Source organism: Zootoca vivipara, chromosome 4, assembly GCF_965207765.1.
Source record: "Zootoca vivipara chromosome 4, rZooViv2.hap1.1, whole genome shotgun sequence".
In the NCBI taxonomy this organism is placed as follows: Eukaryota; Metazoa; Chordata; class Lepidosauria; order Squamata; family Lacertidae; genus Zootoca; species Zootoca vivipara.
This window is the reverse complement of record NC_142587.1, coordinates 101,915,793-101,937,233: the sequence shown is the minus strand read 5'-3', so window position 1 is coordinate 101,937,233 and position 21,441 is coordinate 101,915,793. Positions and strand designations below refer to the sequence as shown.

The following is a 21,441-nucleotide window of genomic DNA, read 5'->3' as shown; positions in this document are numbered from 1 at the left end:
TAATAACAATCATAATAAGAATAGTAAATATTAATAGTAATAATTTTTATTTATACCCTGCCCGTCTGACTCGGTTGCCCCAGCCACTCTGGGCAGCTTCCAACACATATATAAACATGAAACGTTAATATTAACAATCGGATCCCATATAAAAAGTACATTAACTTTAAAATGAACAACTTACACTAGTGGCCAAAATTGTGGAAGCCTTTTGGGAAAAGTGTATTTCTGAGGTTTGATGGCTCATAACACCACCTTTTGGGGGAATAATACCATAAAATTACACATCAATGGAAAGATCATTTAATGAAGAATGTAATGCAATAACATTAAAACAGTACAACACATCATCAGAGATCTACAACCTCTCCTGGACAATGACAGCTCAAGCTCTGGGAGAAAGACCTTTCATTGCCTACAGACAACCACCCAATCTTAAACAACTCCTCACCCACAATAATACAACCACCAGACTTAACATGGACACTGGTACCAGAGCCTGCAATAAACCCAGATGCCAACTTTGCTGCCACATACACCCGGACAACACAATTACTGGCCCCAACAACATCCAACATACCATCTCAGGACTATTTAATTGCTCATCTTCTAACATTGTGTATGCCATCAAATGCCAGCAATGCCCTTCAGCTCTCTATATTGGACAAACGGGCCAAACCCTACGCCAAAGGATAAATGGACACAAATCTGACATCAGGAACCAGAAGACAGAAAAACCAGTAGGAGAACACTTCAATCTCCCAGATACAAGAAAGAGAAGTTGCTGAATTGCAACTCATTAGCAAGCTTAAAACCATGGAGCCACCTGGAATGAACAAAGACATAGGATTCTTATCTCATTATACATGATCAAGCTTTCCTTACCACCTCAGCCCTTGCTTTTCCCCCGCAAGACCAATTGCAGTCATTATCAGTCGTTAACAGTCATCAACAGGTTTACCACTCCCATCAGCCCATCACCCATTCCCATCACCCCCACCCCCACCCTCTGAATATACATAAGGGTCTCGTGGATTCTGTTTCAGTGTATCTGATGAAGTGTGCATGCACACGAAAGCTCATACCAAAATAAAAACTTAGTTGGTCTTTAAGGTGCTACTGAAGGAATTTCTTTTATTTTGTTTCGACTCAGACCAACACGGCTACCTACCTGTAACTATTTATAAAGGAGTGTTCATTAGAACATCAGTCATAAAGAAGAAACGTGACACACATAGAAAAAAGGATACATGCAGAAATTATCACCATGTCAATGAATACTTCGTTTGGTAACCTTTGGCTTTAATTACGCACTCCCAACACCTTCCCATGGAGTGAACCAAGTTTTTCAGTTCTGCAGCTGTAATACAGAAATGTGAAACCAAGATTGAATTATTTCCTCTATTCCCACAACATTCCAGCAGTGGAATAGGATTATCTTGAAACCACCTTTTGCATACAGCAGCAACATGACATGGAGCTGAAACCTGTTATAATATAAAATATTAAAATAAACAAATATTTATAAAATATATATGTAGAAATGCTTCAGTATCTGGGAAAAGATCTCATGCGGAACACTTCAGTTTGGCCTCAAGTATTTCATTTATGTATTTGGGGGCATTTACATTCCCATTAATGACACAAATTCTGCCCACACCTTTTGCTGTCATACAACCCCAGATCATCACACTATCTGGGTGTTTCATGGTCGGTGTAATGCAAGTAGGATATAAATCTTCTCTGGTTCTTTTTTATGTACTGTATTTATTGAAGATTTTCAAACACAAAAAACATACAGAAATACAAAACACAAAAAGAAAAAACAAAGCACAAAAATACAAAAAACAAAAACCAAAAATTCTAACTTATATCTTGATGATAACACTTTGGACTCCCTCGACACCCCCCACCTTGGGTCCCTGTTACAATATTATTTAGACAGTATTCATTGTTATTTAAACATCTTAAACATTGCTCTCGCAATCCTTTATTTATATATTCAACTATAATTCCCAATTCTATTTATAATACATTTAATCTAATATTTCAAACCAAATATTTCTATTTTCCCTTTATTCATTCTATTAAAATTTTCCCCTTCTGCCTATAGTTTTTACTAACAACGATTCATCATTCTAATATTAACTCTTATATCATAATTTTGTTTCAAACATAATAATATATCTCACCCCCTTCCCCCAGATCTAGATTCTCCAAGAGTTTTCAGCGAAATCCATATGTCATGCCAGTATTGGGCCTTCCATTTCATCCATCCTAATCAACATTTATATTCTTTTAACCCACTCCCACCCTTTCCCATAACTTCCACAGGACATTTTTACCCCACTTTTGCTGTTTCCTCCCACATCCACCTGTACCTTCCTTTCTAACTTCCCAGAGCGTGCCCTGTCCTTCCTCTCTCACTAGGAGGGCAAAAGCCCACCATGGTTCGTCCTTGAGGTGTTCTTGCGTCAAGTCCTTTTTCTGTTCCACATTTCCCACTTGTGGAGCATTCCGCCATTCTTCTTCCTCCTCCTCTTCAAATTGTACAGCTTCTTCATACACCATGGAAATGTCCGATGTTGGTGATTCCTTTTTGGCCTCAGCATCCAATTTTACAGCTTCATTTCCAGTTCTATTTTCCGTGCAGCTTTCTCCATTCGCCTCTCTTAGTTGTTTATTATATTAACGCAGCTGCTTAGTATACGAATTCAGTCCCTTTCTAATGTCAAAAAGTTCTAAAAGAATCTTTTGCCAAAGCTGGTCTTTTGCGAATGTTGGGTCTAGAGCAGGGGTTCCCAAACTAAGGCCCGGGGGCCGGATGCGGCCCAATGGCCTTCTAAATCCGGCCCGTGGACGGTCCAGGAATCAGCATGTTTTTACATGAGTAGAATGTGTCCTTTTATTTAAAATGCATCTCTGGGTTATTTGTGGGGCTTAGGAATTTGTTCATATTTTTTTTAAAAAAATATAGTCCGGCCCCCCACAAGGTCTGAGGGACAGTGGACCGGCCCCTGGCTGAAAAAGTTTGCTGACCCCTGGTCTAGAGCCATATTATCTATTCCAGTCCCATGGGAAAACAGCAAGTTGCACAACAGGAAATAGTGTGAGGCTTATTCCAAAACATTGTACTCCATTTTGTTACCCAATCTGGGTATCTTCTCCTTTTAATTTCTTTCAATCACACCCCCACTTCTTCTTTTTAGCAGTTCCAATCACAGAGTCCAATCGCTGATCCCTCCAGGGACCCAGATCTGGCTTCCTGGGGGGCTTCTTTTAAGTCCAATTGTTAATAAATTAGATACTTCCTTTCACCTTCCCGGCAAGGGATCAGGTTACTGTATCACAGTCTCTCAATTAGAAGAGGTCGACTCCCTTTTTAAACCTCTTCCGTGGCCAATTCTGTCAAATCTTAGACTTTTAAAGTTCTTTTACTTACGGTTTCCGAATTTTAATTTCTTTTGCTATGGAAGAATCCACTGCTCTCCGCCGCCAGCACGAAGCTTCGCTACTGCGAGGGTGACAATGACACTCAAAATGGTCCCCGAGACTACCACCCCACTCTAACCAGGGCTCTTGACCGAGCTTACCGGAGAGTAGAGGAGTCAGAATTAGGACGCAGCTGAGCTCTTTGTCCCCATAAAGCACAATATGGGGCTCTTTCGGGTAGCCGCGCCGCTTTCGCAGCCCCCCTCTCGTGGAGCCCGGTTGCCTCGGAGCTTGAGGTGGACCCCGCCGGACGGCGCTAGCAGTAGACCGGAAGTCCAAATCTTCTCTGATTCTTCTCCTCGCGTATTCAAGGAGATTTGGGACTCATCGCTCCAAATAACACTGTCCCATTGTTCCGCTGTCCAGTTAACATGGTTTTTTTTAGCAATCACATAACACACTGACAAAAGTCAAATTGTGTTTCTTTTTTCTTTTTGTTATTTGGCTATAACATTTGATAGAATACAGCTAATTGAACATAACGTTCTTGATTAAATTATCTTTCCATTGATATGTAATTTTATGATATTACTCCAAAAGAAGTGGTGTTTTCAAACCTCTGAAATACACTTTTTCCCAAAAGGCTTCCACTTTTTCCCAAAAGGCTTCCACAATTTTGGCCACTATTGTATATCGAACAAAGCAACATTCAATAACCCATCAGAATCTAATAGTAAATATATTGATTAATGACAAACAACAAAGTAATGAACACACGCCCAACTCCCTTCAGTTCTTCTACATATGTTCCTGAGGCTCTAATACAGGGGTGCCCAAACTTTTTTAAAAGAGGGCCAGATTAGATGAAGTGAGTTTAGAGATTAGATGAAGTGAGTGAAGTTTTTGAGCTTTTTTTAAGGACTGAAGTTGTTGAGCTTTTTAAAGGATTTAACTGAAAGTTATTGAACTTTTTTTTACTGTTTTACCCCAAAGTTGATGAGCTTTCTTTAGGATTGAAGTTGCTAGGCTTTTTTTAAAGTATTTTACCCCAGGACATATACTGCCACGGCGGCTGGATTAAATCGACCAGCGGATCAGATTAGGCCTCGGAAACATACTTTGGACATGCCTGCTCAAATCCCTTTTTGTCTCCATTGCAGATTGTGATGCGTTGGAAATCGAGAACAAGGGTGACCACAACAAAATCCCCAGTGAGGAGAAGCCATGTAAAAATTTGGAGTGTGGAGAGAGCTGCAATCAGAGCTCCCATTCCACTTCCCATCAACAAAATATAATTGGAAAGAAACCCTATCAGTGCTTGGAATGTGGAAAGAGCTTCAGTCAGAGCTCCTCTCTCACTTCCCATCAGAGAATTCATACAGGGGAGAAACCCTATCAGTGCGTGGAATGTGGAAAGAGCTTTAGTCACAGCCACAATCTCACTTCCCATCAAAGAATTCATACAGGTGAGAAACCTTATCAGTGCATGGAATGTGGAAAGAGCTTCAGTCAGAGCTCCTCTCTCACTTTTCATCAAAGAATCCATACAGGGGAGAAACCCTATCAGTGCGTGGAATGTGGAAAGAGCTTCCGTCACAGCCACAATCTCACTTCCCATCAAAGAATTCATACAGGTGAGAAACCTTATCAGTGCATGGAATGTGGAAAGCGCTTCAGTCAGAGCTCCTCTCTCACTTTTCATCAAAGAATCCATACAGGGGAAAAACCCTATCAGTGTGTGGAATGTGGGAAAAGCTTCCGTCGGAGCACCGATCTCACGTTCCATCAAAGACTTCATACAGGGGAGAAACTCTATGTGTGCTTAGAATGTGGAAAGCATTTCAGTACGAGCTCCCATCTCACTTATCATCAAAAAAGTCATACAGGGGAGAAGCCCTATCAGTGTATGGAATGTAGAAAGAGCTTCAGTACAAGCTCTCTTCTCACTTCCCATCAAAGTATTCATACAGGGGAGAAACCCTATCAGTGCGGGGAATGTGGAAAGGGCTTCAGTAAGAGCTGCAATCTCACTTCCCATCAAAGAATTCATACAGGGGAGAAACACTATCAGTGCGGGGAATGTGGGAAGAGTTTCACTCAGAGCCACAGTCTCACTTCTCATCAACGAATTCATACAGCGGAGAAGCCCTATCAGTGTGTGGAATGTGGAAAGAGCTTCAGTCAGAGCGCCCATCTCACTTCCCATCAAAGAATTCATACAGGGGAGAAGCCCTATCAGTGTGTGGAATGTGGAAAGAGCTTCAGTACCAGCTCCAATCTCACTTTCCATAAAATAATTCATACAAAGTTCAAAGAACCCTTAATTTTATAGTTTTAGGAGGCAGGCAAATATACACCTTTTTAACCAGGTCTTTGGCTGATTGACCTCTGATGCTCTTTTATTTTGCTTTTATGTTGTAACCATCCTGAGATGTGTGGGTGTATGGAATAGGAGCCAACTTTTAGAGGCTGAGGGGTCTTTGCCACCGCAATAAAATATTTGAGGGGTCACCCCCAAGTTGATAGGCATTGCCATTCAAATTGCACACATGCATTCTATGAGTGATTGTGGAAGGCGGGCCTTACCTGGCCCCCCACCAATATTTTATTCAAGTTGGCACCACTGGGTTGGGTGGTTTACAAACTAAATAAATACAGTACATGAATGGCTTTCCTTTGCACATATTCCAGCGTGTCAATATCCTTATTTATTATCATTTTCAAAATGTATGTGCCCTTCATCTGAAGATTTCACAACATGTACACACAGGATATTGCATGGCCTTTTCAAAAAACAAGTAAAGCCAGAGAAATCTCTCCTTCCCTTTTTTGGATGGAGTTACAAACTTTGTTGATCAGGGGACTGCTGTGGAAATAGTGCATCTTGATTTCAGGAAGGCTGTTGACAAAGTCCCTGCAATATTTATGCGAGGAAGCTGGTAAAATGTTGGCTGAACAAGGTAACTGTTAGGTGGATTTGACTGACCGAACCCAAAGAGGTCTCCTTCATGGTTCCTCCTCATCCTGGGAAAGTGGCAAGAGGGGTGCTGCAAGGTTCTGTCCTGGGCCCATTCTTGTTCAACGTCTTTATAAATAAAAAAAATTCCTTCAGTAGCACCTTAATTTTTTTTTGAATTTTTGAATTTTTTTTTATTATTATTTTACTTCGATCCAGACCAACACGGCTACCTACCTGTAACCGTCTTTATAAATGACTTGGATGAAGGAACTGAGGGGATGCTCATCACATTTGCAGACAACATCAAACGGGGAGCTGAGGCCAATGTGGCAGAAGGCAGAGTCAGATCAAGGGCAGGAATTGTCGTTTAGTCGTGTCCGACTCTTCGTGACCCCATGGACCAGAGCACGCCAGGCACTCCTGTCTTGCACTGCCTCCCGCAGTTTGGTCAGACTCATGTTTGTAGTACCACTTTATTCTGCCTTGGTCAGACCCCACCTAGAATACTGTGTTCAATTCTGGGCACCACAATTTAAGTATCTTAAATGTTGTTGGCCTGGGGAAATCAAGAAGGTGGGGGAACACAATCCATATTCCTTTTATAACACGTCCGTATTTACTGAATACATGAATTGTTGAGACTATTGCAATATTTTTATTTTAAAAAGAAGTGGGGAAATCATGTGTCCTATTCCATTAACCTGCTTGCATGTGTTAAGCGTTATTTGGAGACTGGAACTCTCAGCAATTTCACATTATGTTTGTGTTTCTGTGTGTTCAGCACACATGATTGCAGGTGAGACTGAATAAAACACTTCCTAGGAAATTCCCTTTGACTGCTTCTGTGTTGTTTCAAATGTGACTTCACTCACAGATAAGAACAAATAATATTTATTGCTGACAAATCACACCACAGTCAGCTCATTAATCTGAAGCCCAACAAACCCTGCGCTTAACATGAGCAGCTGCTTTCTTCCCATTTCTTAGGTGGAAATAACTGATACTGAAAAGGAAGAAGGGAGATAGAGCCTTTCCCTCAACCTTTGGGGATCTGGGGGGCTTCATTTCAGCCCTTAGTCCTGCTCCTGAAAGCTTGGAGTATTTGCTCACACACTGCCATGACTGAAAAATCAATCTTTTTAAAAAAATTAAAAATGGTATTACAGTGCTAAAAAGGCTCAAAAAAGCAATTCCTGTAGTAGCTGCTACTCTGCCCAATGCTACTCTGCCCACTGTCTCACTCCCAGCTAACTAATCTGGAAAGCTGTGCTGTTATCTCTGCAAGGACTTCAGTGTCTCTTGAATTTGCAATTAAGCATTTCTGGAAGGGGAAATGATTTACTTTTGTATATTAGCATAAAAAGCATGCGTAAGAAAGTATTACTCAGGCATGATGAGAATATGATTTACTTATTTAGAACATCGCTTGCTACCTCCTTGGTAGCCAGTGCAATGGTTTCATCAGTGCTAGAACTCAGGACCCGCTGCCTTGAGGGACATCTTAAGAGCAGTTTGGCAGGGGAAAGGTCTCCCTTGGGAGGGGGTGGACTCTCCTTCCTTGGAGGTTTCTAAGCAGAGACCGGACGGCCATCTGCCATGGATGCTTGAGCTGAGATTTTAATTTTAACGCTTTTTAAAAAAATTATTTTGGGGCACATTTGTGCACATTTTTTATATATGTTGCATATATTTATTTTGAACATAGAGGGGTAGTTAGGGTTAGGTGTAGGGTTAGGGCTGGAGGTGGGGGTGGGTCAAGGTTAGGCTTGGGTGGGCATTTTAGGTAGTTGGCTAGTTTAGAGAGGAGGGTGGGAATTTTTCCTGAACAAAATGTGCAGGCTTGTTCGGCAGTGGAATTTGCTGCCAAGGAGTGTGGCGGAGTCTCCTTCTCTGGAGGTCTTTAAGCAGAGGCTTGACAGGCATATGTCAAGAATGCTTTGATGGTGTTTCCTGCTTGGCAGGGACTTGGACTGGATGGCCCTCGTGGTCTCTTCCAACTCTATGATTATATGAAAAGAGACTCAAAATTAAACAGATTCAGAAATAACCTGGGATGCTTTTCTACATTTTACATCTGTAAAAAATCCAGAAGCTTTCCTTTTTGGAATTATTGGTGTAGAACTACACAAACTGTATAGAAACTTGTTTATCTATGCGACTACAGCAGCAAAAATGTTACTTGCCCCAAAATGGAAAGAAGCAGAGGTCCCAGAAAAGGAAGAATTAATACAAAAACATGGAATATGCTGAAATGGTGAAATTTACTGGAAGAATAAGAAATCAAGATAACAAACTTTTTTATAAAAGGATGGAAATGGTTTATGGGATATTTAAAAATAAAGTGTAAACAGATAAGAACATTGGCAGGATTATTGTAATGACCTGCAGTTTTATAACAGTAAATATTTAAAGTGGATGAATAAATGAACAAGTTAAGTTAATTTGGAATATGCAGGAAACTTTATCCTCCTTTCATCAGAGAATTTAATTTCGGTAGAAATATCAAACCCAACTTTTTTTAAAGTGCAGTATATTCCATACCCTTTGCCAAATTTGCTGGGTCTTTACACAGTACACAAGAGGATTAAGAAGTGGTGGGACCATAACAAATGTGTTGGCCATCAGCATGGGGACAATGGGGGAGAGGTGCTTCCCGTATCGATGCACCACAGCAATGCCAATCATTGGGATATAGAAAATCAGGATGGCAGAAATGTGGGCCACACAGGTGTTCAGAGCCTTGAAGCATTCTTCATGAGAGGCAATGCTCAAAACAGTCTTCAGGATCATGACATATGAAGCAAGAATTATAACAATATCCGTCCCTAAAGTGCAAACAGCTACTATCACACCATACAAAATGTTGACCTTTATGTCTGCACAGGCTAACTTCATGGCATCTTGGTGGAGACAGTAGGAGTGAGAAAGGACATTGGATCTGCAGAAAGGGAGCCGTTTAATGAGAAAAGGGAATGGGGAACAAAAACAGAAACTTCTGGATATGATGCCTATACCTATTTGTACAATGACTGTATTTGGAAGAAGTGATTTGTATCTCAGCGGATCACGGATGGCAATCAAGCGGTCAAAAGCCATTGCCACAAGAATGCCGGACTCAATCCCTTGCAATGCATGGATAAAGAACATCTGGCTGATACAAGCATTGAACGGGATTTCCCCAGAGTCAAACCAATATACACTCAGAATAGTTGGCATGGTGGAGATGCAGAGGCCCAGGTCCGAGCAGGCGAGCATGGAAAGGAAGAAGTACATGGGCTCATGGAGGCTTCGGTTGGTCTTGATGACATAGAGGATCATGATGTTCCCAAGGAGAGTCAGGGCGTAGAGCACAAACAGTGGGAAGGCCATCCAAGAGTTCTTCTCCTGCATCCCAGGGATGCCAATCAGGACAAAGGTTTGGTGGCTCACGAGGGTCTCATTGGAGCTCATGATGGAGGACATTGTTCCCCTGGTGCTTTTGGTGGAAAGATATTAAGGAATAATAAAATTTAATTGTTGAACCTGGCGAAGGAGAACATGCACCCCCACAAGAGCTTTTGGTGGATGGATTCTAAAGAGTCATAAAATTATTATTGTGACATGATGTAAGAGATTTTGTAACGTATGGATAAATCTCCCAGTTTAGTCCAAGAGGAAAAGTTGTCTTAGAGCCTCTATTCAAAGAAAGAACAGCAGTCTTGAATGCTGCTTCATCTCACCTTCTGCCCCGGCCATAGAACACCCCAGCCCCATCTTCAAAATCAATCCCCAAAAGTCTCCCAACTCTGACCAGTGGAGTGGAGGTCACAAGAGTGTGGCTTTCAAAGATTCAGTCCCCCAACCTCTCGTCTGAAAAACTGAAATAACCATCACAGTGCAATACTTAAATTAGAAATGGTAGATATAAATCACTAGATGTATAGTATTGTTTGGGAAGGACAGGACTGGTTTCACCCCATGTCCTCCTCTTCTGAGAAGACACCTTGAAACTGAAGTCCTTCATTTTGCAGTCCTATCTAGTTGAGAGGATTGTGATCATAGAATCATAGAAATGTAGAGCGCAAAGGACCATAGGGGACATTTTCTCCCTACTCCAGACAGATGTTGCAGCAAAAACTGCAGCCCACCACAATTTTCCATTCTTCCTCACTGAGTGGTCCTGCAGTCCTTCTGCTCTGTAGTCCTTCTCCTCCTCCCTCCTCCTGGAAAGCAGACCCCACCCCACCCCCCACCACAAGATAGAGCAGAGCAGTACAACCTCCAGATTATTGACTCCTGGTCCAGGCAACCAGATGTTTTCTTGACCAGCCCCAACCCTCCCCTCCCCAATATGAAGTTCCAAATTAAACCCCGTTTCTTTCTGGCTCCCAGTATTAACGGCAGCATATTTACATAACTGAGGAAACTCCCTCTGAAGTCAATCGGAGGAAAACTCATCTGCTTGATAGCTCCTGCCGCCCTTTGCACTTACCTGACTTCATGGCACAGCCTGTGATGCTAACATGCTTTCTCCCAGGCTATACGCTGATCCTGCCTGTGCTGCTGCAAGAGGGATTCTGCCTGTGATATTTATGCTGTGTAAAGAGTTATTGAAAAGCTCTTTTCCCTCAGGGAGACAAGTTGCCCTCAAACCGGGAGATGATTGCAGAATCCTGTGGGAGGAGATCTCGCAAATCCCAGTGGCAAGTATTAGGGTAATCTCTGTGGATCCTGCACAAGGACCCGGAGTTCTTGTCTCAGAGGCGTTCCAGGGATCACTCTGTGGTCCTCTCCTTGGTATAACCAGAGAAATGGGAGATGTACAGAATATCTTAGCTGCCAAGTTATCCCTTTTTTAAAGGGAAATTCCCTTATGCTGAATAGGCTTCCTCGCGAGAAAAGGGAAAACTTGGCAGCTATGGGATGGGGTCTCATCCTCCCTGCCAGAGGAACCAACTCCTAGGGGCAAAAAAGGTTTTTGGCACCCCAATAAAATATTTGATGGGGCTGACCTTCTTTTTTTTTCTTTCTTTTTTTTAAATAAAGTTTATTAATAATTTGTGCATATACAACAATTAAAAAAGAACGAAAACCAACAAGGCAAAAACAAGACACAACAACAAAATACCGATTACAATACAAAGCCCCCTCCCCCTCCCCCCACCCCTGAACCTACCCCTACCCCTGTTCCTTCACAACCTAAATTAGACTTATCCATATTATAGTTGTTTTCAATCGCACACACTGTTTTATACAGTTTTATACAATTTTATACCGTAGGTACTTGCTTCTTCTTCTTCTTCTTCTTCTTCTTCTTCTTCTTCTTCTTCTTCTTCTTCTTCTTCTTCTTCTTCTTCTTCTTCTTCTTCTTCTTATAACTTTCACTTAACAAAAATAATATTGATAATAATAATAATAATGATGTTACAGTATCAATGATATCTATATATATATATATGTCTATATAATACTATATTTGTATAGTTAATTTACTTTCTTCATATTCCTAGAGCTCTGTTGCATCAGAGAGGAGAGACGGTTTGTCTACATATATACTGAAATAAACGGTAAGTGATTCCCATTTCCTTACATTGTCCTCCAAATTTGTTTCTTTCAATATTTCGTGTTTTCTTGCTACATTATAGTAGGATATTAATTTTTGTAGCCAATCCTCCTTTTTTGGGATTTCTTGGGATTTCCATGCTCTTGCCACTAAGAGTCTTGCTGAGGTCACCGCGTAACTCACTACACATCTGTCTATAGGTTTTATGTCCTCTCCTAACATTCCTAGCAGGAAGATTTCTGGTTGTTTTTTAAAAGAGTATTTCAAAATTTTCTTTAATTCTTTATAAATTAACTCCCAGAATTCCTTGATAAGATCACAACTCCACCATACATGCACATATGTCCCTATTTCTTTACGGCATCTCCAACAGATATTATTTACACTTGGGTACATTTTAGCTAGTTTGGCCGGCGTTAAATGCCATTGATTTTGCATTTTATATAAATTCTCTATCAAATCGTAATTAGGAGTAAATCTCGAATCTCTTTTCCATAATTGTTCCCATTTTTGAATGCTGATTGTCTTCCCCAGGTCCTGGCTCCATTTAATCATATAATTTTTTGTTAGTTCCTCTTCTGTTTCCCATTTTAATAATATCTGGTATAGTTTTGATATATAATTTCCTTTGTTTTCAATTAAAATTTCTTCCAAATTTGACTTACTTTTTTCGAATCCCACTTTCTTATCCATTTTTAACCTCTGATTAATTTGAAAATAATCCAGCCACGTATTTAAATAATGCTTTACTTCTATATATTCTTTTAATTTCACTGCTCCTTCTTTTTCCTCCAGGAGCATACGGTATGTAGGCCAGGTACCGTCCATGTTGCGTCTCCTTACTGCCAATAACTCAGCCGGGGAAAGCCACCAGGGCGTTTTTGGTTCGAAAAATCTCCTATATTTTATCCAAACTTTCAATAGTGACTTTCTAATAATATGGAACATAAAAATGTTCCTCTTATCTATTCTATCTTTCATCATATAATAATGCCAGCCGTGTCCTAGCCCGTCACCTTCTAAATCTAATACATCAAAATTCTTTAACTCTACCCATTCTTTGATCCAAGCTAATGCCGCTGAGTTATGATAAATTTCCAAATCCGGGAGGCCATATCCCCCTCTATCCTTATGATCTATTAAAATTTTATATTTTATCCGGGGGGTTTTCCCGTTCCAGATGAATTCCGCGATGTCTCTTTTCCAATCCCTAAAGTACTTCTCAGTTCCCAGCAAAGGTAGGTTTTGGAAGAGGAAATTCATTTTGGGTACTACGCACATCTTAATAACTGAAATTCTGCCCATAAATGATAGTTTTAATTTCCTCCATACGTCAAATTTCTTTCTAATTTGTTTCCAAGTTTCCTTGTAATTATCCTGTATCAGATCAATTGCTTTAATTGACATCTCAATTCCTAAATATCTCATTTTTTTGCTAATTTCAAGTTTTGTAATCTCTTGTAACAATTTCTCTTCTTTTTCCTCCAAGTTTTTAACTAACAATTTTGTCTTGTTGTAATTTATTTTCAAGCCCGCCAATTCCCCGTATTCTTCTATCAATTGAATGGCGCTAGGGATGCTAATAATTGGGTCCTCTGAAGTTATTATAATATCGTCGGCAAAGGCCTTTACTTTATATCTTTTATTTCCCACCACAATTCCTTTTATATCCTCCTTTTTCCTAATTGTGTTTAAATAGTATTTCCAGTGTAATAATAAATAAAATGGGTGACAGGGGGCAACCTTTTCTTGTCCCCCTCTTAATGTTGATTTTATTAGTAAATTTTCCATTTATAATTAATCTAGCGTTTTGAGATTTATAAATAGCCTTTATTGCCTTCTCTAATCTTTCCCCCAGTTTTAGATCTTCTATCAATTTTAGCATGAAATCCCAGGCTACCCTGTCAAAGGCCTTTTCCGCGTCCACGGACAAGATTGCAGCTTGTTTATCTCTTCTATTTTCTAAATGTTCGATGATGTTAATGATATTCCTTATATTATCTTTGGCAAATCTGCCTTTCACAAAACCAACCTGATCTTTTTGGATTATATCTTCTAATATGGAAGATAATCTGCTCGCTAACACTTTTGCGAATATCTTGTAATCACTATTCAGAAGCGAGATTGGTCTAAAATCATTTGGTGTTGGAACTTCTACCTTGGATTTTGGAATTAATATGATTTGCGCTTCTTCCCATGATTGCGGAATAATGCCCTTTTCCAGTATTGTATTAAATAAATCTTTCAAGGGTACTAACATTATATCTTCCAGAGTCTTATATAATTCCGTTGGGAGGCCATCTGGGCCTGGGGCCTTACCATTTTTCATCATTTTCAGGGATTCCTTTATCTCTTCTACTGTTATTTCTTTATTTAATGCTGTTAACTTACCCGGTGGTATTGGTGGCATTTTGTGTTTTTTAATAAATTCTTCTATTCTCTGCGGATTCGTGTCTTCTTTCTGGTAGACTGATTCGTAATGGTTTTGAAAGGCTTTCAGAATCTCACTTGATTTCTCGAGGATTCTATCTTTAAATTCAATCTTGTTAATAATTTTCTCTTTTTGTCTCTTCTTTAGTTGCCATGTTAATAATTTGCTTGGTTTGTTTGCCCAATTAAAATTTTTATACTTCCAAAATTGTAAATTTTGTTCCAATTCATGGTCAATCAATTTCTCATATTCCAATTTTAAGATTTTTAATTCATATTTTGTGGCTTCATTTCCCTTTTTAATTAATTTTCTTTCTTTCTTTCTAATTTCTTGCAACAAATTATCCTTTTTCTCCTCTCTGATTCTCCTCAACTTTGCATTTTGTTGGATGAAAGCCCCACGCAATACCGCTTTCCCTGCATCCCAAACTGTGGTGGGGTCCACTTCTCCCCCACTGTTTATATCTATGTAATCTTTATACTGTTTTGACACTTCTTGTATTGCTTTTGAATTCTTTAACAAAAACACATTTAGCCTCCATCTTCTATCCTTTACCTCTGGAGCTAGCGTTAATGTTACCGGGTTGTGGTCCGATAACGTACGTGGGCTTATCTCGACTTGTGCAGTTCTCAACGCGATTTCCCTGGGAATCCAAATGGCGTCTATTCTCGACGCTACTTGGTGCCTGTACGAGAAATAAGTGAAGTCTTTTTGGGCGGGATGTTTATGTCTCCATGCATCCACCATGTTTAAGTTTTCCATCAGCTCATCAAAATTTTTTGGCAATTTATTTTGTTTTTTTCCTTTGAAAAGGGCCTGATTTATCTAAAATTGGATTATTAATACCATTCAAATCTCCTAATAATATAATTTTATCTCCGTAATAATTCATCAATTGGTTTTCTAATTCTTTAAAAAAAGCCACTTTACTATCATTCGGGGCGTATACTCCCACCCAGATCCAATTTTCTCCTTCAATCCGTGTTTTTACTATGACAATCCTGCCCTTGTCGTCTTTCCATAACAATTCTGGGTTCCATTTGTTTTTTATATATATCACTACTCCTCTTTTCTTTTTCATATCTGATGTTACGAAATCTACGCCCAATTTTTCATTTTTTAAGACCCTTTCATGTTTTTTGTTTACGTGTGTCTCCTGGAGACATATCACATCCCACTTTCCTTTGTTCAATACATGACTTGACCTATTCCTCTTCTTTTTATTATTTAATCCATTAATGTTCCAAGAAATTACTTTAATACTCATATTTATTCAATGTGTCAAATTAGAAATTAAGAAAAAGGAAGGATGGAGGAAAAAATAAAAGGAAAGGAAAATAAAGGGACGAAAGAAGTAAGAGGGGAGAAGCAAAAAACAGAATGTCTATAATCTGTAGAGGTGTCTTTGTTGTTCAAGTCCAACCAAAGACTATGTTAAAGACTTATTCTTCAGCCGCTCCTCCTTCACCATCTAGGTCGCTTGCCCCCGTTTCCCCTTCTTCATATTCCGCTTCGCCATCAATTTCTTCCTCTCTCAGTCCCTGTTTCTCCTTGATCTCTCTGTTCCTGTCTCCCCCTAATTGCTGTGAATAAGTCCTGTAAAATTTGTCAGCAGTGTCCGGCGACTCAAATTTTCTCCATCTTCCCTTGTAAAACAGGGAAAGACCCTCTGGGTATTCCCATTTAAAGAAAATCTTTTTTGCTTGCAGATGTTTGGTCAGAAATTGGTATTTTTTCCTTTTCTGCAGCAGATGTGGTGGAATCTCCTTCATGACCACTATCTCGGCACCGTCCATCATTAGTTTCCTTTTCCCTTTAGTCCGTAAAATTTTGTTTCTGAGCCATAAGGTCGTGAATGTCACCAAACAGTCTCCTGGCCAGTTGTTCATTCTTGCTTTCCTGGAGTTGATCCTAAAGGCCTCTTCAATTCTTGATTCTATCTCCGGTTCTTCTATCTGGAGCCAGTTCGCCAAGGCTGTAATCACTCTGTTCTCGATGTTTTCTTGTGGTAGTTCTGGAATATTTCGAAATCTCAGAGTTTTCTCCCTTAATTTCATTTGCATAAGGGCTAGGGCATCTTGTTGGGCTTCAAATGCCGCCTTTTGCTTATCAAGGTCTTTTCTTATATCTTCCATTTCTCTCTTTCCACCTCTTTTTTCCTTAGAGATCTTTTCCACTATATTTTCTATAGCCTGGTTTTTAGATTGCAGCTCTTGAATAGTCTCTGCCGATTTATTTGCAGTCTCTTCCAATTTTCCCAGGTGGTTTTTAGTTTCCTGGGTGTCCTTTACAATAGTTTCATATTTCTCCTCGATCTTTTCCACCTTATCCTCCAGGGTTCTCACTCTTTCATTCATCTCAGTCTTAATTTCTGCCAGGTCATGTTTTATTTCACTTATGTCACTCCTTAAGCTCAAAATCAGCTCTTTAAGTTCCATTTCTTGCTCATTTAGTGATATTCTTCTTTGTGATGCAGTCTCAGCATTCAATTTCTTCACTTTCTCTAGTTTCTTATTTTCCTGTGGCATGACTCTGCTTAGCCACACGGTGCCACACGATGTCGTGTTTGCTTACTGACAAGGGGAACTCGCTGATAAAGTTGGATATGTTTAAGCAGCTGGCTGTATATGTTGTCTCTCTGTAATTGTTTTGCGCCCCTTTAAATTGTATTGTGCCCCTTTAAATATCCGATGCATTTGGCGGTACACGCCTCGTCACTTCCCGGTTCTCTAAGACTTTGTCTGCTTAGTCATACAATTTGTAACTTTGTCGCCATTTTGTCTCAAAAGTATCCCCTCCTCCCTTTTTTTGCCACTTTGTTTCGTGACTCAAGGCTTATGTGTGCGCGCTTCTGTCAGTTCAAAGTCCACCAGGTTCCTACACATTGATCCATATATACTCCCCTCTGAATAAACGTTAAGTTACCCCCCGATAGCGTCTCTTTAAAAGATAGACTTTCCGCTTGTTCCTTCCCTTCTCCCCCGCCTCACTTTGTTGTATCGTTTTATCTCACCGTCTCCGACGCGCGGGGGGGGGACGCTCTCAGCGCTTTTGTTGCCCCTTCTTGCCACAATCAGTTTACGCTCGGGGGTATATTGGTGGGGTTAAAATATAAGGAATTTTGCCGGCGTGATCGCTCGGGCGCGGTTCGGCTTCTTTGCTGGTCCCGATGTTCAGCGTCGCAGCGCCCTGGTCTCTCCTCTCCTCCGCCGTGCTTGCGCGAAGCTGAGAGTACGTTCAGGCGCGACCGACCATTCGGTCGAGGATCGCCTCCCCGACCTTTCCTGGGGTCCGCTAGCCACGCGGAACACCCCCTTTGCCCAGCAAAGTTTGGAGGTGCTACAGCGCTCCTTTTCCTGCCCGCTAAACGATCCGCGGCAAAACCGGAAGTCCGCGATGGGGCTGACCTTCTAAGTTGACGGGCATTGCCATTCAAATGGTGTGTGTGCACTGCGTCATGTGATCAATTATGCGAGTGGGCACCCCTGCTCCCTGCAGAATGAGGACCCCTCAAATGTGGGTCTGAGTAAAAGAATCCAGGACTTGCCCTGAAGGTTCAAAAGAGTATCGGTTAGTAAACAGATCATGGTGCAAGGTGATGTATAAGCCCTTTGTGGTGCACAACTCATAACTGCTTTCAGGTCCTTTTCATTGCATTTGTCTTTAGAATGTTTTTGCTTTGTTTTTAAATTGGAGATCTGCTGATTGATTCTAGTTTTATAGAACCATAGATTCGTAGTGTTGGAAGGGATCCAAAGGGCCATCTAGTCAAACACTCTGGAGCAGAAGAAAACAAGCTTGTTCCAGGTCCAGTATACCTGAAGGAGCGTCTCCACCCCCATCATTCAGCTCGGACACTGAGATCCAGCGGCAAGGGCCTTCTGGCGGTTCCCTCCTTGCAAGAAGCGAACTTACAGGGAACCCGGTAGAGGGCCTTCTTGGTGGTGGCGCCCGCCCTGTGGAATGCCCTCCTATCAGATGTCATGGAAATAAACAACTATTTTACTTTTAAAAGACAACTGTTTAATAATAATAATAATAATAATTTATTATTTATACCCCGCCCATCTGGCCGGGTTCCCCCAGCCACTCTGGGCGGCTTCCAAAAAAAAACAGAAATTCTAAAATACAGAAATCCATCAAACATTAAAAGCTTCCCTAAACAGGGCTGCCTTGAGATGCCCTGTTTAGGGAAGTTTTTAATGTCTGATGCTTTATTGTTTTTAATATTCGGTTGGAAGCCATTCAGAGGGGCTGGGGAAACCCAGTCAGATGGGCGGGGTATTAATAATAATAATAATAATAATAATAATAATAATAATAATAATATATTTATACCCCGCCCATCTGGCTGGGTTTCCCCAGCCACTCTGGGCGGCTTCCAACAGAAAAATAAAACACAGCAATCTATTAAACATTAAAAGCCTTCAGATGTCTTCTAAAAGTCTGGTAGTTGTTTTCCTCTTTGACATCTGTTGGGAGGGCGTTCCACAGGGCAGGCGCCACCACCGAGAAGGCCCTCTGCCTAGTTCCCTGCAACTTGGCTTCTTGCAAGGAGGGAACCGCCAGAAGGCCCTCGGTGTTGGATCTCAGTGTCTGGGCAGAATGATGGAGGTGGAGACACTCCTTCAGGTATACTAGACTGAGGCCATTTAGGGCTTTAAAGGTCAGCACCAACACTTTGAATTGTGCTCGGAAACGTATTCCATGTGACAGCCCTTTAGATCTATCTCCTCTCTGTTCCAGGTGGCTATCTCCTCTCTGTTCCAGGCTAAACATACCCAACTGCTTCAACCATTCATCACAAACAAGGCTTGGTTTCCAGACCCTTGATAATCTTGGTCATTTGCAATTTCTATGAGCATCTCCTCAAAGCCTTCATCCAAGTCATTTATAAAGACGTTGAACAACAACGAGCCCAGAACAGAAACCTGTGGCACCCCACATGTCACTTTTCCCCAGGATGATGTCAGGGGCTGGGCAGAGGAGGAATGGTGGAGACGCCCCCCCCCCCCCCGCAGCATCGATTGACAATAGGGGCTCGAGGTAGGTTGCAGCTCAGAGGCAGATGAGAGGGAAAGTTGGGAGATCATGGGAGAGCCAGTGCAACACCTGACTGAGACATCATTAGAAAGCATTCCAGACCCTCCATCTCCCAGAACCCAGTGAGCCCTGAAAGTAAGAGAGCAAAGAGCTCAAAGGCAGAGGGCATGTAGCAGCACCCGTAGAAGTGACTAATGGGCAAGTGGGAGAGACGGGGGGGTGCGGAGAGATTCACCCAGGACAACGCCATTATCTAAGAGGCTGGGTTGTATAACCTCTTTCTGTAAATGCTGAATAAAAAAAAAGGATGGTAAGAAATCTTCCCTTGTCTTTATACTTTCCTGGGCAACAGCCGGGTGTTGCTGATAGCATCCTGATGGATTGTCCCAAGTCAACGTTAATTGCTGGCTAAGTCATAAATCATGAGAGTAGGTGCAGGAGCAGCCTGCCAGTACTGATAACCGGGGAGAATTATTTCAATGGCTATAACAACAAAAATTATTGTTAAGAGGACACGTAAAACAATTAACTAGCGCAATAAATAATCAAAATACAGAACTTGGAGGACTGGGGGCAGAAGCTCAGAGGTGTTCAGTGAGGAAACCCCCCCCCCATTCCCCCATATGGCCGGATCGGGTCCTCACAGCCGCCGCCGGCCTCCCGCCGGGCTTTAAAGTGCCCTTTTTTTAGGCCCCGGAATGAATTAATCCATTCCAAATGCATTCCTATGGGAAACATCGTTTCGACTTACGAGTGTTATACTTACGAATGTGCATTCGGAATGGATTAAATTCGTAAGTAGAGCTTCCACTGTACAGTATGTGGATTTAGCAGCCTCATTTCCCAATGATGCAGCTTTATCAAGGCTCAGAAATAGTAAGTGCGCAGATCGATTCTGGTTTAAAAACAGGAGTTGGGGGGGAGGCAAGCGGGAAGGAAATGGGGTTTTGAGGATGGGGAGATTTGCCACTGGATGGGGGGAGTTCGGATCCATTGTGCCTCGTGCACAATCCTTTGGGCACCGGATTAAATCCGCGCACATCATACATACTGCACCCAAAGCTGCCCTCTGTGTTTCCCCATTTTTATCAACTTTAAAAGGCATGTTGTTACGGTGCTGGGGGGAGGGGACGACACCTAGGCAATGACGCCGTTGAATCCTTGCCTGCCACGAATCCCAATCAGCTTGTCTATGCCTGCTGCATTTCCTGCCAGGAACTGGCACGCGCTCTCCACTGCCCCTCCATTGATTCCCAGGGAAGGGCTGGTGGAGTCGGGGTGGGGGGAGCCCGCTGGCTCCGAATGCAATACATAGTCCCCTACTCAGCCCCTTCTTCCCATGGTTGGTGACGCCTGTAGTAGAGGGAAAAGGGTGGGGAGTTTGTATCCTAAAGATCAGAAAGGGGTGATGTAGGACATTGGAATGCTGCTGGTCCTGCCCCCGCCTCTCTATGGTGCAGGCACAAGAGCCTCCGTTGGGAGCGTCCCCCAACCACGGCTCCTCTGCCTGCTCTCGCTTCCACGCACAGTGGGTAAACAGCTCTTGGTGCGCTGGCTTTACAGCGAGCCGAGAGGAGGGCTCCCTTCTCCTGGCTCGCTGTAAAGCCAGCGGACCGAGAGCTGCTTAAAGCAGGGGTCAGCAACCTTTTTTAGTCGTGGGCCGGTCCACCGTTCCTCAGGCCATGTGGTGGGCCAGACTATTTTTTTTGGGGGGGGAATGAATTCCTATACCCCAAAAATAACCCAGAGATGAGTTTTAAGTAAAAGGACACATTCTTATCATGTGAAAACACGCTGATTCCCAGACCGTCCGTGGGCCACATTGAGAAGGCGACTGGGCCGCATCCGTTGCCTACCCCTGGCTTAAACGCTGCACGCAAAATGAGAGCCGTGCACAGACTTCGCTCCATAAGACACACAGACTTTTCCCCTTGCTTTTTAAGAGAGAAAAGTGTGTCTTATGGAGTGAAAAATACGGTATCTCTTCCGCTCTGCTGTGCTTTTGCACAGTTGTCTCCCTGTCTGTTGCTGAAG

General features: G+C 41.8%; 2 protein-coding genes across 2 annotated transcripts in view; one reads left to right on the top strand and one right to left on the bottom strand.

Annotated features, from left to right (window-relative positions):
* LOC118085569 (uncharacterized) overlaps positions 1 to 7,217 on the top strand; it is a 49,172-nt gene extending 41,955 nt beyond the window's left edge. The window contains exon 14 of the mRNA XM_088669016.1: positions 4,593 to 7,217. Coding sequence (XP_088525142.1) covers positions 4,593 to 5,764 — 1,172 coding nt within the window. The 3' untranslated portion in view covers positions 5,765 to 7,217. The remainder of the gene's footprint in view (positions 1 to 4,592) is intronic.
* Positions 7,218 to 8,565: 1,348 nt separating this feature from the next.
* On the bottom strand, positions 8,566 to 10,749 carry LOC118085022 (olfactory receptor 51H1-like). The gene has a single exon (XM_035115277.3). It carries the CDS (start codon positions 9,851 to 9,853, stop codon positions 8,894 to 8,896), a length of 960 nt encoding a protein of 319 aa, XP_034971168.3. The 5' UTR covers positions 9,854 to 10,749; the 3' UTR covers positions 8,566 to 8,893.
* Positions 10,750 to 21,441: the final 10,692 nt, after the last annotated feature.